The sequence below is a fragment of the Cokeromyces recurvatus genome, assembly GCF_025118155.1.
Source record: "Cokeromyces recurvatus strain NRRL 2243 chromosome Unknown BX663scaffold_5, whole genome shotgun sequence".
NCBI lineage: Eukaryota > Fungi > Mucoromycota > Mucoromycetes > Mucorales > Mucoraceae > Cokeromyces > Cokeromyces recurvatus.
In genome coordinates, this window is record NW_026251391.1 from 853,753 (window position 1) to 879,876 (window position 26,124).

The 26,124-nt window shown below is 31.7% G+C and overlaps 11 protein-coding genes across 11 annotated transcripts; 7 read left to right on the forward strand and 4 right to left on the reverse strand.

The window, feature by feature from the left end:
- Positions 1–943: 943 nt before the first annotated feature.
- Positions 944–1,976, forward strand: BX663DRAFT_429678 (domain of Kin17 curved DNA-binding protein-domain-containing protein; the record flags this gene model as incomplete). Its single annotated transcript, XM_051522749.1, has 3 exons — positions 944–994; positions 1,077–1,481; positions 1,560–1,976. The coding sequence occupies 3 exons, from the start codon at positions 944–946 to the stop codon at positions 1,974–1,976; spliced, it is 873 nt and encodes a 290-aa protein (XP_051385692.1).
- Positions 1,906–2,931, forward strand: BX663DRAFT_291103 (uncharacterized protein). Its single transcript, XM_051522013.1, has one exon. The coding sequence runs from the start codon at positions 2,223–2,225 to the stop codon at positions 2,898–2,900; it is 678 nt and encodes a 225-aa protein (XP_051385693.1). The 5' UTR covers positions 1,906–2,222; the 3' UTR covers positions 2,901–2,931.
- Positions 2,932–3,081: 150 nt separating this feature from the next.
- BX663DRAFT_500631 (aconitate hydratase) lies at positions 3,082–6,238 on the reverse strand. The gene is made up of 6 exons (XM_051526353.1): positions 6,122–6,238; positions 5,791–6,040; positions 5,415–5,729; positions 4,575–5,347; positions 4,307–4,423; positions 3,082–4,199 (listed from the first exon to the last, which is right to left on the reverse strand). The coding sequence occupies exons 1-6, from the start codon at positions 6,155–6,157 to the stop codon at positions 3,321–3,323; spliced, it is 2,370 nt and encodes a 789-aa protein (XP_051385694.1). The 5' UTR covers positions 6,158–6,238; the 3' UTR covers positions 3,082–3,320.
- Positions 6,239–6,444: 206 nt separating this feature from the next.
- Positions 6,445–8,389, reverse strand: BX663DRAFT_429886 (kinase-like domain-containing protein; the record flags this gene model as incomplete). The annotated part of the gene is made up of 6 exons (XM_051522760.1): positions 6,445–6,637; positions 6,701–6,835; positions 6,916–7,294; positions 7,381–7,636; positions 7,723–7,804; positions 7,869–8,389. 6 exons carry the CDS (start codon positions 8,387–8,389, stop codon positions 6,445–6,447), a joined length of 1,566 nt encoding a protein of 521 aa, XP_051385695.1.
- Positions 8,390–9,974: 1,585 nt separating this feature from the next.
- Positions 9,975–13,566, forward strand: BX663DRAFT_500635 (uncharacterized protein). The gene is made up of 7 exons (XM_051526354.1): positions 9,975–11,430; positions 11,540–11,573; positions 11,676–11,730; positions 11,793–11,925; positions 11,995–12,662; positions 12,792–12,986; positions 13,042–13,566. The coding sequence occupies exons 1-7, from the start codon at positions 10,023–10,025 to the stop codon at positions 13,537–13,539; spliced, it is 2,991 nt and encodes a 996-aa protein (XP_051385696.1). The 5' UTR covers positions 9,975–10,022; the 3' UTR covers positions 13,540–13,566.
- A 66-nt stretch (positions 13,567–13,632) lies between these two features.
- On the forward strand, positions 13,633–14,816 carry BX663DRAFT_500641 (uncharacterized protein). Its single transcript, XM_051526355.1, has 6 exons — positions 13,633–13,695; positions 13,763–14,079; positions 14,133–14,169; positions 14,228–14,279; positions 14,338–14,521; positions 14,587–14,816. Exons 1-6 carry the CDS (start codon positions 13,658–13,660, stop codon positions 14,616–14,618), a joined length of 660 nt encoding a protein of 219 aa, XP_051385697.1. The 5' UTR covers positions 13,633–13,657; the 3' UTR covers positions 14,619–14,816.
- BX663DRAFT_500645 (uncharacterized protein) lies at positions 14,799–16,048 on the forward strand. The gene is made up of 5 exons (XM_051526356.1): positions 14,799–15,087; positions 15,160–15,238; positions 15,304–15,392; positions 15,462–15,907; positions 15,989–16,048. The coding sequence occupies exons 1-5, from the start codon at positions 14,935–14,937 to the stop codon at positions 16,023–16,025; spliced, it is 804 nt and encodes a 267-aa protein (XP_051385698.1). The 5' UTR covers positions 14,799–14,934; the 3' UTR covers positions 16,026–16,048.
- Positions 16,046–18,224, reverse strand: BX663DRAFT_484182 (uncharacterized protein; the record flags this gene model as incomplete). Its single annotated transcript, XM_051524540.1, has 7 exons — positions 16,046–16,068; positions 16,156–16,962; positions 17,045–17,552; positions 17,640–17,806; positions 17,911–18,021; positions 18,092–18,156; positions 18,217–18,224. The coding sequence occupies 7 exons, from the start codon at positions 18,222–18,224 to the stop codon at positions 16,046–16,048; spliced, it is 1,689 nt and encodes a 562-aa protein (XP_051385699.1).
- A 1,316-nt stretch (positions 18,225–19,540) lies between these two features.
- Positions 19,541–21,587, forward strand: BX663DRAFT_500651 (inosine-5'-monophosphate dehydrogenase). Its single transcript, XM_051526357.1, has 3 exons — positions 19,541–19,882; positions 19,994–20,180; positions 20,323–21,587. Exons 1-3 carry the CDS (start codon positions 19,610–19,612, stop codon positions 21,447–21,449), a joined length of 1,587 nt encoding a protein of 528 aa, XP_051385700.1. The 5' UTR covers positions 19,541–19,609; the 3' UTR covers positions 21,450–21,587.
- A 25-nt stretch (positions 21,588–21,612) lies between these two features.
- On the reverse strand, positions 21,613–22,512 carry BX663DRAFT_583966 (uncharacterized protein; the record flags this gene model as incomplete). Its single annotated transcript, XM_051532223.1, has 2 exons — positions 21,613–21,654; positions 21,685–22,512. The coding sequence occupies 2 exons, from the start codon at positions 22,510–22,512 to the stop codon at positions 21,613–21,615; spliced, it is 870 nt and encodes a 289-aa protein (XP_051385701.1).
- Positions 22,513–23,532: 1,020 nt separating this feature from the next.
- On the forward strand, positions 23,533–25,203 carry BX663DRAFT_429929 (P-loop containing nucleoside triphosphate hydrolase protein; the record flags this gene model as incomplete). The annotated part of the gene is made up of 2 exons (XM_051522764.1): positions 23,533–24,457; positions 24,527–25,203. 2 exons carry the CDS (start codon positions 23,533–23,535, stop codon positions 25,201–25,203), a joined length of 1,602 nt encoding a protein of 533 aa, XP_051385702.1.
- Positions 25,204–26,124: the final 921 nt, after the last annotated feature.

Consider the following 26,124-nt stretch of genomic DNA (forward strand, 5'->3'; position numbering starts at 1 on the left):
ACGATCACAAATATCCCTTCTATACTGTTACTTGGCCCTAAAGATGACATTTGCTAATCTCAATAGAACTAATGGTCATATTGTACATACCCGGTAACAGATAAAGTATTGTATGATGATTCATATATCTGTTTATAGATCCAGCTTTGGATTTGGTCAAAAACAAAACCAAAAAAAAAAAAAATGTGTGTATATGCTTTTTATGATATACAACTATAAACATATATAAGGGAAGGTTTAATAAAACACATAGATTGTTATTACTTTCTTTAGTATTTAATAATTAAGCTTGTTGTGTGTGCGTTTTATATACATGTTTATACCGAGGAATAGACTTCCCGGAATAGAATCCTCGGTATCTTTTATATTTGAAAAAACTGTACCTGTATAACCAACATCATTTATGCTGATCATAATAAAAACTTAGTTTGTAACCTTAAAGTTTCATGCATTATGATTCAACTATTGAATCATTTTGGTAACAAACGTAGTAGCATACAAATGACATGTATAGAGGAAGTAGGCATCTATTTTTTTTTTCTCTCTTTTTACTATGATGAATAGAAGAACGATATAACTTCCTTTAAAGAAATTTAATTAGTTTTATTGCATGATAATTATTACATCCCTAAACTGTTCTTTCTTAACAAAATGAGAGAAATATTATAAAAGTTTTAATCCATAATTGTCGTGAAACTCATTTAATATGAGGTTCATTATATCATTACCATAATTAGTCAATGAAAATGTATCCAGACGGAGCGTACCTTACCAAAAAAAAAAAAACTCTAGAATATGCATTCAAGTCACATGATTTAACCAATCAGATAGTATTAAAAAATTTCATTCTTTTTTTTTTTTTTTTTTTTCTTCAATTTAAACACATAGAAGAGTTTTCTCCATCAATTAAATTACCAAGAAAAAAAAAACACTCACATTCAAAATGGCGAAAGCAGAATTTATGTCACCTAAAGATATTGCTAACCGTATGAAGGTAATAATAATAATAAAACTTTAATAATTAGTTGTATTGTGTAGAAAGAGATTTAACTTGTATCTATTTCTTTATTATATAGGCAAAAGGTCTTCAAAAGTTAAAATTTTATTGTCAAGCTTGTCAACGTCAAATGCGGGATGAAAATGGCTTTAAATGTCATATTATGTCTGAATCACATCAACGTCAAATGCTATTAGTGGCAGATAATCCAGGAAAATACGTTTACAATTATTCTCAAGAATTTAAAAAAGAATTCTTAAACTTATTATCTCGTCGACATGGTACAAAGCGAGTGTTAGCGAATAGAGTATATCAAGAATACATTGCAGATAAGAATCATATTCACATGAATGCTACAAGATGGACCACATTAACTGGATTCTGTCATCAAATGGGCAAGGAAGGTATTCTTCGTGTAGATGAAACAGAACGAGGTCTGCATATTGCTTGGGTGGATAATAGCCCTAAAGCACTTGCTAAACAGGTAAATAGACATTCCATATCATATGAAATAAATCCATTCATAATTAAAATATAAGGCTAAAGGTAAATTCTCTAATAGGCTGCTATTCAAAAGATGGAGAGAGCTAGAAAAGACGACGAAGAAAGAGATTTACAATTGTTAAAAGAGCAGATTGAGAAGGCATCTAAAGTAGCAGAAGAAAAGGGCATGAATACAACTGAGCCAGCACCAACTGAGTTAAAACGAGAAGGAGAGCAACCTATTAAACTCAACTTATCATTAAAGCCAACTGCAGTAACTACAGAAGCGCCTATTTCTACAGGTTCTAAAATGATGTTAGGTGGCATGAAGAAAAGAACTGGATTATCAGCTCTAGCCAAGAGATCTTCTACTTCTTCTTCAAATAATAATAACAATCACACGAGTATGAAAGTAGGTGGTATGATGACAATGACAAAACGTAAAGCATCACCTAGTAAAGATGAAGAGACAGATAATAAAAAAATGAAATCATAAATGGCTAGATATTTTTACATTTTATTTCTATTTCTATTTACAATGAGTTGAAACAATAATAATGAACTTGTTTAATAAGAGAAAACCTTAAACGTGTGGCCGATGTAAATGACTGTTTCTTTGTTATACAATGCAATTATTTTTCATCTGCAGATATAATCATATTAGCCTAAAACGCCTATTTTTCATTTTCATTCAATAACCTTTCTTTCACTCTTTCTTTCTCTCTCTTCTTTATATATACGTATGGTAAATCCATTTCGAAAAAGTTTTAATTTTAGTCATACTACTAGCAATGACGACACTTGTAAGAGAAGCAAAAGACATTCTTTAAGAGTGATTACTAGTAAAATGGATGATATAGTAGTAGATACGATGATGACTAAGGATTATACATCAGCACAGTCTCCTCTTCTTATAGCCAACAGCTATAGTTCACCAGCATCCAGAATGCGTCAACGATTATCCTCATTTTTCCGTATATCATCTTCTCCTACAGCTTCAATAATCACAAAGGAAGCCCATGAAAACATGAGACATGATGTGATGATAAAGAAACCATACTCTTTATCTCTCGAGTCTGATCACCAACAACAATATGATTTAGTTATGACTTCAACACCTTTGTTAGTAGATGATAGCCATTCAATAATAACAACGAGTAGCGACATAACAGATCCTGCGCCGCCAGCTTCCCCTATGACTATGACTACTGAAGTACGATTTCAAGAAGAATGTCAACGTCTGAGTCTACCTTCCTGTTGTACATCTTTTTTAGCATATCAAGTACAACACATCCTGGGATCAACTTTAGATGAAGTGGATGAGGAAATTGATAAAGATTGGGAATGCAGTCGAAATAAATTAAAACTATCTTTAACTTTATTAAATAACACACACATGAGCAAATTCATATATAAATAAATAAATAAATAAATAGTGTAGAAAAAGTTCACTTTTTTTTTTTTTTTTTTTTTTTTTTTCCTGAACCTAGATATTTATGTAACGGTTACACAATCACTTATGTCATGTTATTGGTACACCTTTTTTTTTTCTATGTACGTGCAGCGTATTGAAAAAAAAAAAACAGTTATGCTATTGTATACATGAATTCGCTTTATTACGTATTTCATATGTGTAGTGTTTTATAATAGATCCCATATTGAATAGAGGATATATATATATATAAGTAAAACTAATAGAGTGGAATCATGGAAAAAATAAAAATAAAAAACAAAGTATTATTTTAGATCTATATCTAGAAAGACAAAAAAAAAAGTTTATACATAGATTAATATAGAATGAATAACTCTTTGCGACTATATACACAGCTTGTAGGTACATTTATAAAGATGCTTGCACATTCTTCTTTATAAGATTTAAAGCAGAACCTGCACGAATCCATTGAATTTGGTCTTTGCTCAAAGTATGAACGACATCAATAGAGAACTTGGTTCCATTTGGTTTAGTAACTATTAACTTGACAGGAGAACCAGGGGACAAGTGTTTTAAACCTTCTGTCTCAATCACATCCCCTCCATTGATCCTTTCATAATCACTCTCGTTCTTGAACGTTAAGGGTATAACACCTTGCTTCTTCAAGTTGGTCTCATGGATACGGGCAAATGAACGTGAAATGATGAGGGGACTACCTAAATAACGAACCTGTAAGGCAGCATGTTCTCGTGCTGATCCCTCACCATAGTTATGGTCAGCTATCACTGTCCATTCCATCCCTTGTCGCTTATACGATTTTGCTACCTCTGGGATCGTGCCCTCTCGATCCTCTCTCACGTCCCTCACCAGATTGACTTTGCCGTTATCCGCATTCTGTGCTCCAATTAAGGTATTTTCAGCAATGTTCTGAAGGTGTCCCTTATACTTAAGCCAAGGTCCAGCAGCAGAGATATGATCGGTCGTACACTTCCCCTTGACTTTAACAAGGACTTGAATATTCTTAAATTCCTCCCCATCCCATGGACTGAAGGCCTCTAAGGCTTGAAGACGTGAGGAATGAGGGTCGATCTTGATCTTCACAGATGGGTCAGGGGTAGGCGTAGGTGAAGGCGGTGTATAGCTGGCGCGTCCTGCATCAAATCCTTGAGAGGGAAGATGATCTCCAGAAGGAGGTTGAAAACGGAATTCTTTGCCATCTTTATCTTTTAAAGTATCTGTCATCGGATTAAATGATAATTTCCCACTAAATGCCATAGCTGTAACAATCTATTATAAGAAGGATATAGAATGGAAAAAAAAAAAGAGAGAGAGAGAGAAAGAGAGAGTCAGCCAATATACATACATATTATAAACATATATGCATTTTAAATTACCTCAGGAGAAGCTAAAAAGTTCATGGTTTTAGCATTTCCATCATTACGACTACGGAAATTACGATTAAAAGAAGTTAGAATAGCATTTTCTTCTCCTTTCTTTTCAGTACGTTTCCACTATGTATATACATGAAATAAAGAGTTAAATTCTATATGCTCTATTTCTTTCTTTCTTTCTTTCTTTCTTTCTTTCTTTCTCACACACACACACACACACACTCTATATATATATATATATATATCTGTATATCTGTATATCTATATATACCTGTCCAATACAGGGACCACACGCATTAGCTAACACTTGACCTCCAGCAGCTTCAAATATTTTCTGTTGACCATCACGCTCAATCGTTGCACGAATTTGTTCAGAACCTGGAGTGACTAAGAAGTTGGATTTGATTTGAATACCAGCATCAATGGCCTGCTTAGCGATGGAAGCAGCACGAGACATATCTTGATAAGAGGAATTAGTGCAACTACCAATCAGGGAAGCCGATACTTCATCCTTCCAACCATTTTTAGCGACGACCTCTTTAAACTTGCTTAAGGGTGTACTTAAATCAGGGGTAAAAGGGCCATTGATATGAGGTTCAATCTCTGACAGATTAATTTCAATGACTTTATCGTAATAGGCATCCGGATCGGGACATAAAAGGGAACGAACATGAGCATCTTCTGTTGCTTCACTGACAGCGTGTCGACCGGTGGCATTTAGATAAGAACGCATGCTCTCAGTATAAGGGAAGACCGAGGTGGTAGCGCCTACCTCAGCACCCATGTTACACATGGTAGCCATACCTGTGCAGGATAACGTCTTGACGCCTTCACCAAAGTATTCAATGATATGTCCTGTACCGCCCCTTACTGTCAATAGACCTGCCAACTTGAGAATGACATCTTTAGGACTTGCCCATGGATTTAATTGACCTGTCAACTTGACACCAATGATATGAGGTGCCTTTAATTCCCAAGGGATATTAGCCATTGCATCGACAGCATCTGCTCCACCTACACCTATAGCAATCATACCCAAACCACCTAAGGAAAAAAAAATAAATAAATAAGGAATTCTTTCTTTTTAAATATATATATATATATATATTACCTGCATTTGGAGTATGACTGTCTGTACCAAGCATCAATCCACCAGGTGCAGCATAATTTTCCAAGACAATTTGATGAATAATACCACTACCAGGTTTCCAAAAAGCAATACCATATTTTTTTGCAGCACTCTCCAAGAAATCATATATTTCTTTATTGGATGAAATAGATTCCTGAACGTCTTTATCAGCGCCTTCATTAGCAGCAATCAAATGATCGCAGTGAATACTTGTAGGTACAGCTGTTGTAGGCATACCAGAAAGCATAAATTGAAGAAGTGCCATTTGAGCAGAAGCATCTTGCATAGCGACACGATCTATATAAAACCACATAAATGTTATAAATAAATAAATATATATATATACATACATATATACCTGGTGTTAGCTTTAAATAAGTTTCACCACGAACGGGAATGGTTTCTTCTGGATTCGTTAAATGAGAATATATATATTTTTCAGCCAAAGTCAATGGACGATTATCTAAAATACGCTTAACAAGTTGAAGATTCTTGGTTAATTTAGCATAAGGAGGTGTAATAGATGTACAGTCCTTTTCAATAATTGGGTTATGTGTTGTTGCTAAAGATCGTTGACTCGTCAAACGATAAAAAGCTCTTTGAGTAGCCTAATTTCCACCAAAAAAAAAAATCAAATTAACATGAACTTGTATCATATAATATGATTTCCCTATGCTTTCATCTATTACCTTACGAGTCTGTTGACTCAAATATGTAGTAAGCATTTATTTATATATTTATTTTAAAAAAGAAAAGAGTAGAGTAGAGTAGAGTAGGGAGGAAAAGGGGTATTTACAAAAAAAAAAAAAAAAGCAAGAAAGAAATGAATGAATCAGATATAACATCATTTATAAGGAAGTAGCAAGAAGAGAGGGAGGGAAGGTGAGGGGGGGAGAGAGAGAGAAGATGATCTTCCATCTATTACCTGATTGGGAAGTATGCGGAGATTTATCTTTTTTTTTTTTTTTTTTTTTTTTAAGAAAACAAATATTTTTAATTTTTATTTTTATAATTATTTGACTGTAGAAGCTGCTGCTGCTGCTGCTGTTGTTGTTGTTGTTGTTGTTGTGTGATTTAATGTAGATGAAGAAGGCACTGTCTTTGGCTTATTCATAATGTCATTTTTATTGGATGTAGTTGCCCCTTTCTGTCTTTTACGTTGTTTGGATTCAAATTCATGCCAATCACCATTGATATCCAATAAGCTTTATTTAATAAAATGAATTAATATTATGTAATCATAAAGAATACTATATATAATAACTTACTTTGCTGGCATAATAGGTTCTGGTAATTCATGTTTAAAATAATTAAACTCTAATGCTTCTGTTGCTGACGGTCTCTTTAATGGGTCCATAGATAAGAGTGCTTCAGATAATTCTAATGCACCAGGCGATAATAAACTATATACACATATGATAAATGATGATTACAATTAGCTTAGCTTAGCTTAGTTTAGTTTTGAACCTATAAACACACTTACGATTCAAAGGATTCTCTAAACTTTGAAGCATAATTTTCATTGGGACGTACTAATTCAAACCATGGCAAATCTTTTACAGTGGGCCAAGTCTCTACAGAAGGTGTTCCCATAATTTTATATATACTATCTAACTGACTCACTTCATCTGTTCCATTAAAAACTGCTTTCCCTGTAAAGAACTCCAACATGATACATCCTACACTCCAAATATCTACAGCTGGCCCATAAGCAGTTGCACCGAGCAATAATTCTGGTGGTCTGTACCAAAGTGTAATTACTCGATTGGTATAATCATGAGCTCTATTCTTTTCAAATATTCTTGCTAGTCCAAAATCTGCAATTTTTAATTCTCCCTTATTATTTATCAATAAATTAGATCCTATTGTAATACTACTCAGTTAGCTAATTCAAAACAGAGTGTGAGTGTTTAAAAAGAAAAAAAAGAAGGGAGAGGGGGGGGTTTACCTTTAATATCTCGGTGAAGTATACCCATATGATGTAGATAGGCTAAACCTTCTAACATTTGCTTAACTAATGACTTTGCATGAGCTGGTTCAAAATTGAAATTTGGATGACCTAATATACCCGACAAGTCGTGATCCATGTATTCTAATACCATATATACAGAGCCTTTAGCTACCATAATTTCTTGTAATTCTACAATACGTTCATGCTTTAATTTTTGTAAGAGTTTAATTTCTCGCATTGCTGTAATTGGAAACTAACAAAAAAAAATATAGTTAATAGATGCAATTGAATAAGCAAGTACCTTATTTATTTTAGTTTATTTTTTCCTCAAGTCCTTACTCCATCTCTTTCATTTTTCATTCGAATACGCTTTAAAGCCATTAATTTTCCTGTCTTCCCATTACGTGCCTTATAAACCTTACTATTTAAATCAAGAAAAAAATAAGTTTTACCTTTTTCATATATAACTTTATATCCTATATTACCCATAAGTTCCTTCTCCTACTTGTCCAATCTTTTCGAATAATAAAGAAGGATCATCTAAGGTTTGACATGGATATCCTACTTCTTTCAACGTCTTTTCTGGTATGTCTTCTGATAAGTGATTCTGTTGATGATTTTTTCCTGTAGATGATGAAGTAGTAGTAGTAGTAGTGGTGGTGGTGGTGGTCAAGGTCTTGGAAGTATCTGCAGTTGTCAAAGTAGAGGGAGGTGGTGGAGGTGGTGGAGAAGAAGAAGATGATGATGACGTCGCTGGTTGTGGATTATAAGTAGTTTGAATATTTTGTTGTTGGGGTATTGCTTGTTGTTGTTGTTGATAATAGGAAGGATCATAATAACCATAATAACTATTTGGGTCCTGGCTTTGGTAATAATGTTGAATATACTGTTGATATTGTTCATCTGTAAAGTTTGTACCATAAGCGTTATTATAATCTGTCACTGACCAACCATAATAGTGAGCCCATGCTATTGCTGCAGCAGTTGCCTGTTGTTGTGGATCCATTTGTGACTGATATGAATAATGTGGATGATAATAAGCTGCTGGTGCAGTAGGTAACGAGTCATTGGATATATCTGTCACGGCTAAAGTAGTTGATATCGCAGAAATTGTTTGTGATGGATTTGTTGCATTCAAAGGTTTATTTATCATTATATCCACTTTGGGTCCTGTTGGTATAACATCAGCATTAGTAACATCGACATTATTCGTTTTAACTTGTTCGCGTCGATGATAAGATGATCGGTTTGATTCCTTTCTACTACTGCTACTTTTTGAATCTCTATCTCGACTTGATCTTCTAGTTGAAGAGGAAGACCATCTGTCACGACTTCTATCACGATGTCGACTACTACTTTCTCTATTATATCGTCGATCATCTCCATAATTCCTTCGCTTGTCACGATGACTACTATGATGATGTCGATCACTGCTACTGTAATATTCATCACGACTTCGTTTTTCTGAAGTATTTTTCCTATCTGAAGATTTATCTCTTGATTTAGAATAATTACGATCGTCCATGTCGTTGTTCTTTCTTATTAGTAATTAGGTGTTTGCTTTTCCTTTTTCTTGTTCAAATAAAAAAAAATATATATATTTATATATAATACAAACTATTTATATAAAAATAAATAACAAAAAAAAAAAAATAAGGAAGAAAAAAAAAAAGAAGGGTAATTCTTCCTTTAAAATGAACAAAATAAAACGTTATTGTAGTATTCAAAGATTTATTGAGGTTTTAACAAAATTTTAAGGATGGAGTAGTGACGAAAAAAGAGTCACGTTAATGAGGTATTTTTTTTTCCCTCTTCGAACAACAACAATGGTAACCAAAAGCAACGACTTTTTTTTTATAAAGCTTATAGCTGAAAAAAAAAAAAAAAAAAAAAAAAAAAAAAAAAAAAAAAAAAAAAAAAAAAAAAAAAACTCAATAAACTTAATATTTGAAATAATATAAATACATGGTTACATTAATTTAGATAGAATGTATCGATATTGGTAGTCCACTGAAGAATTTTGAAACAAAATAAGCTATACATTTAATGCTTCACTTGACAATTAACCTAATGTAATAATCAACACTCTAGCTTGTCTTTAGTAAAATTGGATAGTAATTATTGTTCGTATCGGGAGAATTTTTTTTTTCTGAGAGAAAGAGAGGATAACTGAAAAAAGAGGAAAAAAAAAAGAGAGAGAACACTGCAAAGAGGTTAAAGTATTAAGATACGTTTAAAGTCGAATTACAGCCAACAATGATTGTTCTTTATCTCTCTTTTACTGAACAAGATATATTCATGTGAATCGTTCTTCTTATGTGTATATATAAAAAATGCAATAATAAGCGAATTAATGAATTAAAACTGGCAGCACTTTATCATCGAAATAATCACAGTGTTCAAAAACCTTGAATTGCCTATAAAAAGATTGCTGTTAAGAGTTGGGGAGGTTTTTTTTTTCTTATAAGAAATGATAGAATGATTTAACATGACAAGATACGACTTGTAAATTTAGTCATTTTCTTCGGAATATGAATGTTAGCATATAAAGAAAGATTTTATTATTTTGTGTATTTCATTTTCATTTTCTTTTTTTTTTTCTTTTTATTTATTCCAACAATTCATACTGAATTATAATAATGTCTGAAGCAGCGTTTCCTGCTTTAAAAACAAATAATACATTTGTTCTTGATGGAACAAACAGCATTGAAAATAAAAACTCTAAAGTGAAAAGGGATGGTTTTTATCATTCACCCATGTCATTACTTGCTCTTTTAGAAACATTTCAACAAAGTGATCATAAACATGTCTTTAAAAGTTTTATTTTGGATAATAAATTCGAAGAAAACAAGTCTGATATGATGAGTATTCAAGCCGATAATGAATTAATTGAATCAGTAGAGATAATGAATAATACGGAAGTAACTAGAACGACACGTATTATTTGTCAAACGTGTCATGTCTGGTTCACTATAAATCATACTAAACTGAATAGTGAAGAAAATAGATGCAGTGGTCTTGATTATCCCTGTCATCATTATCATGCACAAGGTTTTAATGTATATCAATGTTGTGGCTGTGACTATACAGTTGCATTTGAACTACAAGAACCCCTTTTACCTATAAAATTACTGGAACGATTAGAGGCAACACGACCTAAAGCAAGGTCTTATGCTGAACTTATGCAACAAAACAAAGATCAACCCGTCACACCTACTTTAGTCACTACCTATTCGACTCTCTTAGTTTACCTTCAAGACTTACTCAAGGGTATTAAGCGTAACATTAATAAAAATAATCCACATTTCTTGGCTCGCGTTGGGCTCGATGATGGCAGTCAGGCATTATTAGAAGAGATTGGATTTCAACTTGAAGATAATTACTTTCTTCCACCTGATGTAATTCAACCCTTACGTCTTGAACAGATTGAACAAGAAATTTTACTAGCATTAGATGTCTTACGTCAAGAGTTGGGCTCTACTACAGTTCCTTTCACAGCCAATGGAATGACGATTAAAGTAAAGACAGCGGATATGCAACATGTATTAGGCATTATATCCTCAATAGAGACACGATATAGAGTTGAAGATGATTATGTCAATAAAGCTTATACCTCATTCGGTCTCACTTCAGGGGCATCAGATAGATTAGTAGAATGGACCTATAAGAAACTAATGAATGAATCTATTGTAATTATAGATGAATATGAAGCCATTGATCATTTAGTTACTATTGCCAATTATACAAATTCAACTCTATTACAGACATTAATTGCATGTGAACGAAGTAAAGGAAAGATAGGTAGAAATGATATTGGAGATGCATATGCTTATTTTGGGGTTCTACCCGATACAGCGGATGATCGATTATTGATTGGATTATATCAAATAAAGATGACAGATGAGCCCTTAGAAAAGAATACACATCAAGATAAATTAAAGACAATTGCCATTGCAAGACATAGTTCAGAATTAATAGATTTTTTAAAAAAAGAAAAAGGAATTCCATTAACAGCCAATATAAAATCTGTTGAAGACATATTAGGTGGTAAAGTATAAAATGAACTTGGAGGAGAAAAGAGAGAAAAGAAGGAGAAAGAGAGAAAGAGAGAGAGAGAGTTGTTGTTATTTGACTTGATATATTGATAGTTTATTAGTACCTGCTCAAATGATAAATAGTCAGCAAACAGTGTAAGTTTTTTTTTTTTTCTTCCTCTTATATAAATAATAAATGCATACTAATAATAATACCTATTTTTATAAATGGAAATATATTTATTCTCATTATAATAGACCTGTTGGCTTGAATAATATCGGAAATACATGCTATTTTAATAGTTTATTACAGGTAAAGAAAAAAAAAAGATATGTACACGTACAAGTGTCATTTTTATTTAAATCCTGTTATAGTATTATAATACTTTTATACCTTTTCGTGAAACAATGATTCATAATGAATTATTTGTTGAAGATGAAAATAGTGAACCAAAAAAGATTGGTGGAATTAATGTAGATCAATCAGAGATTCGTCGTGCAAAGAAGTGTAAGTTAAACTTGTATATGTATATGTATATAAACTCATCTTTCTTCTTCTTCTTCTTGAATCATAAAGTTGTCAATTTACTTAAAGAACTCTTCTTAAATCTTCAACAAAGTCAAGAAAAAGCTATTTCACCTCAATATGATTTGGCTTACATGGCATTATTAAATAAAAAAGAGGATGATGAAGATGTAGATGTTCCAGACACAAATGAAAAGAATACAATGAGTTTACAAAAGACAGCTTTAGAAAGTGAATCTTCAAATACGATAAGACCTCATTCACCACCTCCCTCCTATGATGAATTAGATGATGAAAGACAAGGTAGTAGTAAAGGAGTAATAAAGGAGAGACCTAGTGTGGACACAATGATGTTTGGTAAACAACAAGATGTAACTGAATGTATGAGTAATGTCATGTATCTTGTTGAGGCAGCACTTAAACCTTTATCAAAGACAGAAGATGGCGAACAAATAGATGATATGATTCGTCGTTCATTTTATGGAAAGGCTAGACAAATCCTTTCTTATCGTGATAATATGACACAAAAGATAGTCAAGAAAGAAATGGAAGAGGATTTTTCACATGTTATTGTAGATGCATCAGAAGGTAAAGATCTTTATGATGGATTAGACGAATATTTTTTTGCAGATCAAGTAGAGAATTTCCAAGGAGGATGTGAAGTGACGCGTGAAGTTACTGCGAAATCATTTCCACCTATTCTTCAAATCCTAGTCCAGGTAAAATAAGAGATTCTAATTGAAATGAATAATAAAGGTATTCATATGTGTATATGTATATGTATATATATATCTATATATACATCTATATCTATATATACATCTCTTTCTATATCTATATCTACATAGAGAGTACAGTTTGATAGAGCTACAGCCAATATATATAAATCAAACGCGTATATTCAATTCTATAAGACTATCTATTTAGATCGATATGCTGATGAAAACTTTGAAGCTTTAAAAGAGAGAAGAGCTGAAGTAGCTCTTTGGAGAATGGAAATGGAAAAATATGAAAGACAAGTAGCAAAATACACAAAGTCAGAGGTAATAGATAGGGATTGTCTTTTCTTTTAATGATGTGTTAATAAACTCGAAATAGATTTGTAAAATGCCTATACCTGATTTATTAGAAGCATCATGTCAAGTATTGGAAGAATTTAAAACTGAATGTCCTACAGAAAAAGATAAGGAAAGACTTGAGCATGTTTTAGATTTTATAAAAAAGGAATCTAAAGAAAAAAGAGAAATCATTCAAGAAGGAACAAATAAGATACAAGAATTAAGATCTAAAATACACAGTCAATATGATGATTATAATCAAATAGCTTATCGTTTACATGCTGTCTTTATTCATCAAGGACAGGCAAATTATGGTCATTATTGGATCTATATCTTGGATCATAAAAATGATCAATGGTGGAAATATAACGATTCGTTAGTCACTAAAGTACAGGAAAGTGAAATATTCCATAATACAACTGGCTCTACTGCCAATCCTTATTTCTTGGTCTATGTAGATGAAAGTAAAATGAATGATTTTGTAGAAACAATCGTGACAAGAAAACCCACCAATCATATCATTGCGGATGCTGCATAAGAAGTTAAAAATAGAATTCACTCTAATGGAAATAAAATCATTGATTAATTCAAAAATAACCCTTCTTCTGTTTCTTTTTCTTGTTCTTTTTCTTTTTTTTTTTTTTCCCCATTTAATAATGAATCCTTCAGTTCCACCTACACTTCCTCCTGGATGGTATACATATATATACAATCACAAAGAACTCCCTTTTCATAGTTAAGGTTCTATTTCATTTTATTAGGATTGCACTCTGGGATGAGACTTCGCAACGTTATTATTATCTTGAACAATCAACAGGTACAACACAATGGGAAATCCCTACTGGAGCTTCAAAGGCATCTGAAGCAGGCGTAGGAAATAAGGGTGAAGCATACAGCTACAATAGTAGTGGATATCCTTTACAACAACAACAACAACAACAATATTCAAGTGAAAACAATTCATATATGGATTCTTCTCCAGCTTCTATAAATACCTCTTATCCAACTCAGAATAATACGGATCCTACAATACCCGGTGAAGAAGGAGGAGAAAGAGGAATTGGGAAAATATTTACTGGTAAAGAAAGAATACATTAAAAGTAAATTATATTCATTTATTATTCTTTTAAGGCTTCTCTGGAGGTGCCATCACTGGTAGTTTACTAGGGTAACATGATAGGCTGAACTTTTTTTTTTTTTTTCACTAATAAAACTAATTTTGTTAGTTATGCGGCAGGAAAATATTTTACAAATAAACATAGTCATCATCAAGGAGGAGTAAGTTTAAATAAAGGATTTATATAAACTGATCTAAACATACTCGATTGTATTATAGTATAATCAATACCCACCTCCACCTCCTCCTCCATTTAGTGGTGGCAGCTTTCAATATGGTCAACCTCATCAGCATGGTCATCATGGTCATCATGGTCAGCACAGTCAGCACAGTGGTCTTCCTGGTATACCCGGATTTCCAGGCTATAATCCACCTCCTCCTTCAAATTATGGTAACGAATTTGGTAAGTTATAGATTCATCTTTTTTTTTTAAAAAAAAAAGTCGTGTCTAACTTGTATTTTATATAGGCAAACCACCTCATAAGCATAGTTTTTGGTAGTTTATACAGCAACAACAACAAATCAAATTATTTGTTTTTTTTTTCTTATAGTTTATTATAATATATGTATTCACAACTATTATTTTATGCAAACCTAATATTCATTTGTTTACATCTGTTGTTTATTAAAGTTCATAATAAAAATGTGTGTTTTTTTTTAGAACATACAATGATAACAGGTTTTATATACCCTTCAAACACCCTAGGTATGCACTCTAATAATGCGAAGAAGAAAACAGTTATTGTACTGTTGTCATCATTTTAAGTAGCCCTTTTTTTTTTATTTCTTTTTTATTATTATTTAATTAATACAATAATGAAAGATACAAGCCTTCAAAAACTTCAACCTTTTTTATTATTGTCTAAATCAGTCAAAGGTGTTGCTAATATAAAATTGATTATGGATGCATTGAGTGCACCTGGTGTTTTTGTTTTTACAGAATTATATGAATCACCTAATTTAATTGAAGTAAAAGAAAAAGAAAAACAGAGATATTTTCTTTTTAATATAACATTTCCAAAAAAAAAAAAAAAATGATAGGCATCTACATTACCAGAAGTAATGCCTTATTATACTTTACTTGGTATTTTTCTTTATGGAACATATAAAGATTATCAAGGTAATATACTATGCAAGAGAGACAAAAAAAAAAATACATTGAGAATAATAATTTATTTAATACAGAAAATAGTTCAAACTTACCATCATTAAATACAAATCAACTAAAAAAACTAAAGCTTTTGACCATTGTCACTCTTTCAGAATCACAACAGGTTATACATGTATACATATTTTGTGTATGAATTCAAATTCTAATTTTTTTTTTTTATTAAACTGCTTAGACACTTTCATATGATTTATTACAATCATATCTTGATATACCCACAGTAAGAGAATTAGAAGATTTAATTATCGATGGCTTTTATCAAGATGTGTTAAGAGGAAAGTTGGATCAAAAGCAACGTCATTTACAAGTCATGTATAGTATAGGTCGTGATTTAAGACCTCAACAACTAGATGAAACCATGAACGCACTTGCTGCATGGTCAGCTAGCACCATTCGTTTATTAGGTGTCTTGGATGCAAAAATCGCAAGTCTACAAGATTCAATTCAAGTTAATGAACAAGATCGTGACGATTATACAGCAAAGTTGGAACAATTAAAACGGGATGTTCGTTCTAATGTTAACTTGAAGAAAGTAGATACTTTAGCCTTAGATGATTCAATGCTGAAAAAAAAGGGTTATATTAATTCGCCTGATTATAATGATGAAAGAATAAAGAAAAGGTAAACAAGAAATTAATGATAAAAAATAAACAGGAGAAACAAGTTTATTTATTGACTTGTTTATTTTTTTTTTCTTTACAGTAGAGCATCAAAAAGATTTATGGTTGGCAAATCTTGAAGGACAGGGAATATATTGTATCAAAGTTGTTTAACATAATTTGCTATTAAATAAATGAATAATGTTAGTTAATATTTAACGGAAAAAAAAAAAAAAAAAAGAAAAGTCTTTCATATATTTCATGCTATACCTGGAAACATGCCGATTTGATCACGGAGGCGTCCTTTCCACCAATCTTGCGATTGTTCAGTTTTCTCAATAATCTCAATGATATCCCCCATACGGAAAGAGAGGTCCCCATCTTGAGGTGCATTCAAGTCATAAAGTGCCTCCACATACTCTTTCTTGTTGTTCATACCAGCTGGTGTACGTTTACTAGGTGGAGGTGGAGGTGGTGGAGCACGCTTCTTTTTAACTAGACTTGATCTATCTTCCTTTTGTTGATCCAAAAAGGGAGATACAGAAGGATTAGGTGTACTTTGACGAAGACGCTGGTAAGTAGAACCAAGCTCTTCATTTGTGACAGGGGGTGTGACAGGTGCTGAAGGTGTACTGATAGTCGATATAGATCCAGAGGAGATGGTTTTCTTTAATTCATATCCAGGACTAGGTCTATTATTATCAGATAGGGTCTTTTTAAGGCTTTGTTGTTGATTGATTGTATATGTCCGAGGAAGGGTAGTAGAGCTGAGTTCTTGTCTTGGAGGACGAGCAGGTAATTGAGCCACTTTATGACTACTAGAGACATAGTTACTATTTCTCTGAGTTAAAAAGGAAGGACGAGGTGATAAAGGGGGAGGTTGTTTCGTTACAGGACTTGAAAGTGATCTATCTCTTCTTATAGTAGAATAAGAAGAAGATAGACGTCTGTCAATGGCATCAGATGCAATGGAAGAATTTGAACGACTTCTATTTATAGGTGGTAAATTATTTTGAACTGATAAATAATTATCATCCTCTTCTCTTTGATAAGAAGTTCGACGAGAACCAATTGAATCTATATTATTATTATTCCACCAACATTCATAAGTCATAATTACTTTATTTGATTAAGTAGTAGTAGATTTTTTTTTTTTTACCTCTTCTACTCTCCCAAGGTTTTAACCCCTTTTTAAATAAATCTATCATGTCCAGCTCCTCAGTTACATTCCTTTCTTCTATTCTTTGCATATATCCCTCTTCAATCGATAAATCCAAAGTAGGAAAGTTAGGACCATTATGTTGAATGACTTCATGAAGTCGACCATAAAGGCCACCCAGTATACGGCACTGAATATCATAAAAGACTTGTATGATAGGTTCAATAAAATCAAGTGTCATATCCAAGAAATAAGCAAGTTCTTCCTTTAGCATTGTATTGAAATAATCATATTCATGAGCTGCATTATCATACTGAGTCTGTAATTTAAACATGTGTTTTTCTTCACTAGGTGTAGGTTCACTGATAGAAGAATATTTCAAATATGAAATACGATGTCGATCAAAATCGATTAATTTATGCTGTCGTTTTACAATCGTTTTATCTATAGTCCTTGTAATCATTTGATATTGATCGAGAGGTTGAATGACGCTTGCATCCAAATCATCCTAATAAATATATAAAAAAAAAAAAAAAAAAGGGGAGAGGATATTTATATATATATTCAAAGATACAAAATGGTATTGTATTTTTACAAGTAAAGACATATTTTCTTGTCTACAGTAAGTCATTGCAGTCGCATAATCTTCGAGGGCTTGTTTCATTTTAGGAGACATGCTATTATAGTCAAAATCACTCTCTGACTGGAGTCCACATACTTCAGCTAAAAGGGTTGCATTTTGTGATTGACAGTTCAACATGCCTAACATGAAATAAATAAATAAAAAATAGATAAAAACACACATAGATATATAGAATTAGCAAGCATAGTGTAGCAACAACAAGAAAAAACCTAAATGAATTTACTTGCTAAATTATCTCGGTATGTCTTTACTTCTATACAAAGTTCATTGACAGAATGAACATATTCTTTATATTTTTTTTCGAGTACAAGATAATCTAAATCCTGAGTAACATCTACATTTTTTTTTTTAATAGTTGGGTCTTACAGCAATAATAACAAATTTATTATAATTATTATTATTACCGTCGCCACCGTTTCTAGTTTTTAATTGATGCGGAAGTCTTGATATTGTTTTTTTAACGCCTTTCCTTTGTACAAAAAAAAAATAGTTATTGTATATCCATCTACATTGCCTTCAAACTGCTTACCAACTCATATCGTATAAAACAAACAAATAATCGAAAAAGAAAACAAAAAAAAAAAGAGAAAAAAAGTAAGCACAAAAGTGAAAAAAAAGAAAAAAAAAAGGTCAATAAAAAATAAAATAGAATAAAGACAGAAAAGGAAGGTCTTGCTGGGGTTTTATTATTTTTAGAGAAGAGAAGAAAAAAAAAAAAGGAAAAAAAGACAGATAAAAAGCTTAAACGTTTATATATTATTTTAGCGCTAAATGCAATAAAAGTGGTAAACGCGTTTGTTTATTTTAAAGACAAATTATTATATTTTGATTATACTTAATTTAGTAATTTTAGAGAACAAGTATAATAACAAATCATGAATACAACAACAAAAGTTAAACTAAAAAATGGCTCTAATCAAGCCAATTCATTTAAACAAGTCTCGCGTATTATTCCAATAGTAGAGAATAGAGCAGTAGTTGCTGTACTAATAAATTATGAAATATTCCATTTTATATTCTAACTGTATTAGAAAAGAAAGAAAGAAAGAAAGAAAAAAGGAGGAGTTTTATATATTTGTTCTAATTAATTAATCAATCACAGCAGTTTAACTAATAAGAAACAAAAAGCGTTCATTTTTCTTCGTTGTAATTCATGATAGTGGCTTAAGTATCATGATTACACTACTCTTAAATCTTATTTTGTCCGTCCATTTGTAAAGTATGATTTGAAGCCTTTAGCTAATAAAATACAAGAAATCTTTATATTTTGCTTTTATATTAAAAGTGATATAAAACAAGTTTTAATGAAAACGAAATATGAAAATCAGATTTAATATTTAAAATCCTCGGTGTGTTTATTTTATTTTCGTCAGTTACCATCAGAAGTACCTGTAAAATTTTAATCATCATTTTTTTTTTCATATCATTTTCAATATTTGTGACTAAAACAAAGCAACTATTTCCTTTAATTTATTTTATTTTTTTCAACATTGAATCAATTGACTTTTTTTTTTATCTTTCATGTAATTTATCGACCTTTTTTTAAAAAAAAAAAAAGAATAAAATATACAAGAGAAATAAAAAAAAAGACAGGAAAGATACTTGAATGATAAAAAAAAAAAAAAAAAAAAAAAAAGGGCAAATAGATTGTATTGTCACAAAGTATTAAAACTTATGAAAAAAAAAAAAGAAAACTAAAAATTAGATTTTTTTTTAGATCTTTTTTCGGTCTAGAAGAGTCACATCAACAGATATCTGACTTTGAATAAATAGTTTCAAAAAAAAAAAAGCCACCCTAAAATTTAAATATAAAAAGGCTATCAAATTTGTAAAATTTTTAAAAGAGGGGGGGTATATTATTCCTCCCCCACATATAAATTTTTTTTTTTAATAATAATAAAACCCTAATTTTATTTTAAAAAATGTCTTCTACTTATCTTGATGCTTCTACTGCAAATGCTGTATTAAAAGAATATGGCCGTCGTGATGGTTTATCTATTGAAGCTTTAATGGATGAACAGTTAAGTGGTGGCTTAACATATAATGATTTCTTAATTTTACCTGGTTATATTGATTTTGCTGCTGAAAAGGCATCTTTGGAATCCAAGATCACAAAGAAAATTACCTTAAAGACACCTTTCTTGTCTTCCCCTATGGATACTGTCACAGAGGCTGAAATGGCCATTTCCATGGCAGTAAGTATTTTTTTTTATTTATTTATTCTTTGATTTGTGTGTGATCGAGTATGAGGAAAAAAAAAAAGGCTGGATTTTTTTTTTCTAAAAAAAAAACCCCCAAAATTTTAGCTTTTAGGTGGTATTGGTATTATTCATAATAATTGTTCTGCTGAGGAGCAGGCCAAGATGGTCCGTACCGTCAAGAAATATGAGAATGGTTTCATTGTGGATCCTGTTGTTTTATCTCCTGATCATACAGTTGCCGATGTGAAAGAAATTAAGGCCAAATCTGGTTTTTGTGGAGTTCCTATCACTGGTAAGTTATTATTGTTGTTGTGCATATGTTTATATGTGTATGTGTATGTGTGTGTGTGTGTGTGTGTGTGTTTCATAAAAAACACCTAAATGCAGAGTGTGGCTTGAGATAGTTACACTAATAATAATAATATTTGGTTTAGAAAATGGAAAGTTACATAGCAAGTTGGTTGGTATTGTAACTGCTCGTGATATTCAATTCCATAATCAAGATGATACACCTTTAAAGGAAATCATGACTACTGATCTTGTCGTGGGTCGTGAAGGAATTACATTGTCTGAAGCCAACCATATCTTGTGTGCTTCCAAGAAGGGTAAACTTCCTATCGTTAACTCTGAAGGCTCTCTTGTTGCTCTCTTGTCTCGTTCTGATCTTCTCAAGAATCAAAACTACCCTAATGCTTCTAAGGTGGCTCAATCTAAACAACTCCTTGTAGGTGCTGCTATCGGTACTCGTCCTGATGATAAAGATCGTCTTGCTCTTCTTGTTGAGGCCGGACTGGATGTTGTCGTTCTTGATTCCTCTCAAGGTAACTCTATTTATCAAATCGAAATGCTTCGCTGGATCAAGCAAACCTATCCCAATTTGGAAGTGATTGCTGGTAACGTCGTGACTCGTGAACAAGCAGCTAACTTGATTGAAGCCGGTGCAGATGGTCTTCGTATTGGTATGGGCTCTGGTTCTATCTGTATCACTCAAGAAGTCATGGCCTGTGGTCGTCCTCAGGCTACTGCTGTCTATCGTGTCTCTGAATTCGCTCGTCGCTTTGGTGTTCCCACCATTGCTGATGGTGGTATTGGTAATGTCGGACATATCATCAAGGCATTAGCTTTAGGTGCTAGCGCGGTGATGATGGGTGGTCTTTTGGCAGGCACGACTGAAACTCCTGGTGAATATTTTTATCATGAGGGACAACGTCTTAAACGTTATCGTGGTATGGGTTCATTGGATGCCATGAGTCAAAAATCAGGTGATAAGGATGGTGGTAATGCTGCTACAAAACGTTATTTCTCTGAGGGGGACGCTGTAAAGGTTGCTCAGGGTGTTGTTGGTAATGTTGTTGATAAGGGTTCTGTTCGTAAATATATTCAATACCTTGTTACTGGTGTTCAACACTCTCTTCAAGATATTGGTTATAATAGTGTTAATGGAATGAAAGATGCCGTGTATGAGGGTAAGGTACGCTTTGAAAAGAGAACTGCTGCTGCTCAAATGGAAGGTGGTGTTCATGGTCTTCATTCTTTTGAAAAGAAACTCTTCTCTGCTTAGAATATTTTCTATATCTATTTATCTATATCTATATCTATATATTGTTTGCATTTATTTACTTGTATCATTTTTTTTTTTTATTTTGTTTTAAAAGTGCATTAATAAAAAATAGGTTTTCCTTATTTATAAAAAGAAAAAGATAATAGCTGTTTATTAACATGATTTATTGCAATAATTTGATCAAACAATATCTAAACATAAATACCTTTTTTTTTGGTATATATCCTTAATTTACCTCTTTAGGTTCATCTCTAGTAATGCTAGCTGCCACTACTTCTAAATCATCTATTTTTGTCCAAAGATGACCAATAAAGAAAACAAAGAGAATAGCCAAAACAGCTGGTATGTCAACTGTAAAAATAACAGCGCAACCAATAACATTCCCATGAAGTCTATATTCCTTAGCAGGCAAAAATCCAAGTACAGTCATAGCAATAGTAGAAATTAGGCTGGCTAGTGTATAGAACAAAAAAAGAAATCTTCCAACTATTCTTAAAAGTTGCTTGAAATAAATTGCTAATAAAGATAGATGAACTGCTATAAACCCCCAACCTGATAAATAGATAAATATCACTCCATTTTTACTAATAGCATTTATTCCAGTTAATGAATTTAATAGTGTTACAGCAAACCCTGCAGATATCGTTATTGCAGACCAAAGAAAGCCGACATAGATCACGCGTTTACCAACAAAGGATAACCTTACAAGCCGTGTTTCTAATAGATTAGGATCGTCATTACAACTGGCTTCATAACAATATCCTTCAAGCTTCAAAAATGCAAGAAATATGGAAATATATGTAAATGATATACTAATACTATAAAAGACATAGAATACAGTTTGTCTCTTCCATAAAATACTATCATCTGCTGTTATAAATGTTATAGCTGCAGATATTATACCTCCTATTACAGCCACCATTGATGTATAGACAATAGTATTATTATACAGTTTGTTTTTAAAAATTCGAAATGACATAAAAATACCAGCTGTAGACCAAATTACAAGAGGTACTAACGCAATACAATAGTCATTAAAAAAACGAACAAACGAAGGAAACATAATGTGTGATATGAAAAAGAGAAAGAGCGGGGGGGGGAAATCAAACAGAATTTATATATACTAATTCAAGTTAATATGTATACTAACAATGAAAATTTCTTAAACATATTGAAGCACTGGGTTCATAGTTTGTTAGAAATGAATAGGATTAGTTACATTATATAAGATGCTTATTCAGTTAAAGGGATTATTTAACCTTATAGGCTCAACCTGATGAATATGCATATTATATTCATTGAAAAAAAAAAATAAAATAAAAAAAAAATAAAAAAAATAAAAAAGTTTTTATCTGTCATCAATAAAGACAAATTCATTTATTGCTTAGAAACAATATCACACATGAAGATTTTTGCGCTGTGTTTGTGTTAGCTTTTTATGATTCATAATGACTAGAGAATGCATTATATATGCATATACACATATATTAAATCCCAGTAACTAGAAATTAAATCATAGATTATTATATATTACTTCTTTTTTTATTAGATATAAATATATCATTGAAAAAAAAAAAAAATAACAATAACATTACACTCAATGGCTAAAGAATCTTTCAAGTTAACAGATTCCCTATTAGCCAAGTATTATTCAAAGGGGATGTTACCTCCAGAAATAGATAATGAGGGAAACATAGAATATAAGGTAATCTTTATGATCATTAAATTTATGCATCTTATAAACATTTACAATCCATAGCTTAAACTATTGAATCCTTCAATTGAACGTTTAGAGCACCTAATAACGCAAATGAAGTGGAGGTAATTGAGTCATCGATTCTTAGAGTTGTAGACTTGCATATTTAACGAATTGTTACGCATTTGATATATTATCAGACTCTCTGAAGGTAATGGTGAAGCAATTTATGAAATCGGCATAGATGATGATGGTACAATTAAAGGTAAATATATGAGCAAATGTGAATTAACGATAGAATGATTTTTTTATTAAACAAATAAGGAAAAATAAACTATAGGACTGACAGAAGAAGAGATGGAAATCTCAGTTAGAACCCTAAGTAAGATGGCAGCTGTTTTAGGGGCTGATATTTCAGTCAAACGTCAATATACATTAGATCTTATTTTCGGAATACAAAAAGAAGGATATTATGTGGTAGAGATACTCATCAAAAAGAGGCCTCATGATAATTTCAGCAATAATCATGAGGATGATCGACGATTTACAGATTTACGTATTGCCTTAGTAGGTGGATTAGGTGCGGGCAAATCAACATTATTGAGTTATATAACATATGGTATCAAAGATAATGGGCGTGGTAGTGCACGTCTCAATTTACTGCGGCATCGTCATGAACTCGAATCTGGCCGCAGCTCATCGATTTCTCATGAAATTATTGGTTATAATGCTGATGGCCAACTTATTAACTATGCCACTCAAACTCAGGCTCGAACTTGGGAAGAGATATGTGAATTAAGCAACAAAGTCATAACTTTTCTGGATACATGTGGGTTTCCTAAATATCTTCGTACAACAATTTCAGGCCTCACTGGTTATGCCCCTGATTATGCTTGTTTAGTTGTTGCAGCTAACGCAGGTAGATTAACAGAGATGACACATGAGCATCTATCCATTGCTGTTATGCTTGACCTTCCAGTTTTTGTAGTAATGACTATGGGTGATACTGCAACACATAGTCAAATAAGAGATACACTTTGTGACTTATTAAACTGGCTAAAAACTTCATGGATACATAAAGTACCGGTAGTTGTGCAGACAGAAGAAGATGCTATCACTTGTGCTTCCTACTTTTCTCGACATGGTGGTCCACCTGAACTACCTATTTTTTTAGTGTCGAATGTAACAGGTTCTAATATGAATTTGTTATTGAAATTCTTTAATTATCTTCCAAAACCAGAAAGATTAAATTATGATGAATTATTAGAAGAGCCTGTTGAATTTCAAATTGAAGATGTATATACTTTACCAGGTAATGGCTTCATTATTCTCTCTCTTTTTTTTTAAAATATATATATATATATACTCATACATTTTGAAGATGCTGGCATTGTTATTGGTGGTGTACTTTGTCAAGGTCGTATCAATATCAGAGATAATGGTGAATATTATTTAGGCCCTAACTCAAAAGGTAAATTTATCAAAGTAAAAGTTATATCTATTCATCGACATCGTGTATCTGCTCGATATGTTCATTGTGGACAAACAGCCACGCTTGCTCTTGGACATATTCAAGACATAGTAGCAAATGATGTTAATTGGAAAATCCACAGAGGAATGGTACTGTTAGGGATTGATGATAAACCCCCTTTGTCTTATTTTGAATTTGAAGCTGAGTTAATGGTCTTATATCATTCTACGGGTGTTATTTCAGGTACATGTGGAATGATTCATTCTGGCTCTATAAGGCAACGTGCACAAGTATTATCTATAACATCTGCTTCCTCTAAAATTCAAGCGGAAGATACAGATGACAAAACTTTGAATACCACTGTTAATTTGAATCAATTCCCTTCCGAGAAAAAGGCAAATATGCCATCATTAACCAATAATTATGCTAATGCAATTTATTCTGGAAATCAAGGAAGATGTATATTTCGCTTTCTGTATGAACCATGTTATTTACGACCTGGTTCACGAATTCTATTTATAGAGGGTAAATCAAAAATCTTGGGCCGTGTGATACGCTTAATTGGTACTAATCATGAAGACTCTTAATTCAATGTGTACTTTTATTTTTTTTTTTTTTTTTTTTTTTTTTTTTTTTTTTTTTTTTTTTTTTTACTTTTTGTTTTTGTAAATGTACTATATATTAAAATTTATTGTTGTGTGTTTATAGAAAAAAGTCTCACTATTTTGGCCCTTTCTTGTTATATAGAGAATTAGTGTAATAGGTTTTATTTATATTTTAAAGGATATTATACTTTTCCTTATGTAAAAAGCTCTTATATATTGTAAAAGACAATTATATCAATGAACTTCAGCATATAAACTATGAAAACATTAGTTGTAGTATCGACCCTTTTCTTTTTTCTTTTTTGAAGAATTACCGTCTTTTATTGTGTTTACTATTATACTCTATTATTAATGATAGGGGGTTTTTTTTTTCAAATAAAAGTATGTGCGAGAATAAGATTCTACACTGGACTATATATTTATTATACTTACACTCCTTTTAATGATGCTAAAATAACTAGCTTAATAGTCATCAGCACAATAGCAACTCATTGTTATCTTGAATAAATTAATTTTTATATTTGATATACTAAAGGTTGTATCCTTTTAGATAGCATATAATCATTAACTTTATATATGTCAATAGTTATAAGCTTTTTATTATTTGGATAAGTTGTAAAACCCTTTCTCAAATATGCCTAACTTTCTCTTTATATACATATTAGTCTTCATACACTTGTAATCAACAACTAACACAAGGTTTGTTATATGAAACAAAAATACTTGAGGACACTCCAGACACAATTAAAAAATAAGCATTAACCAAGTATATCCCTTTTTTTTTTGAAGAAAAAAGAATGAAAACTCTGTCTAAACAGAGATAAAAATGTCTATCGTTCTTCAGTCTCTATGTTGACCTGCCCTCTTATTGATAAAACGTCACATATAAGGCATTCGATACCA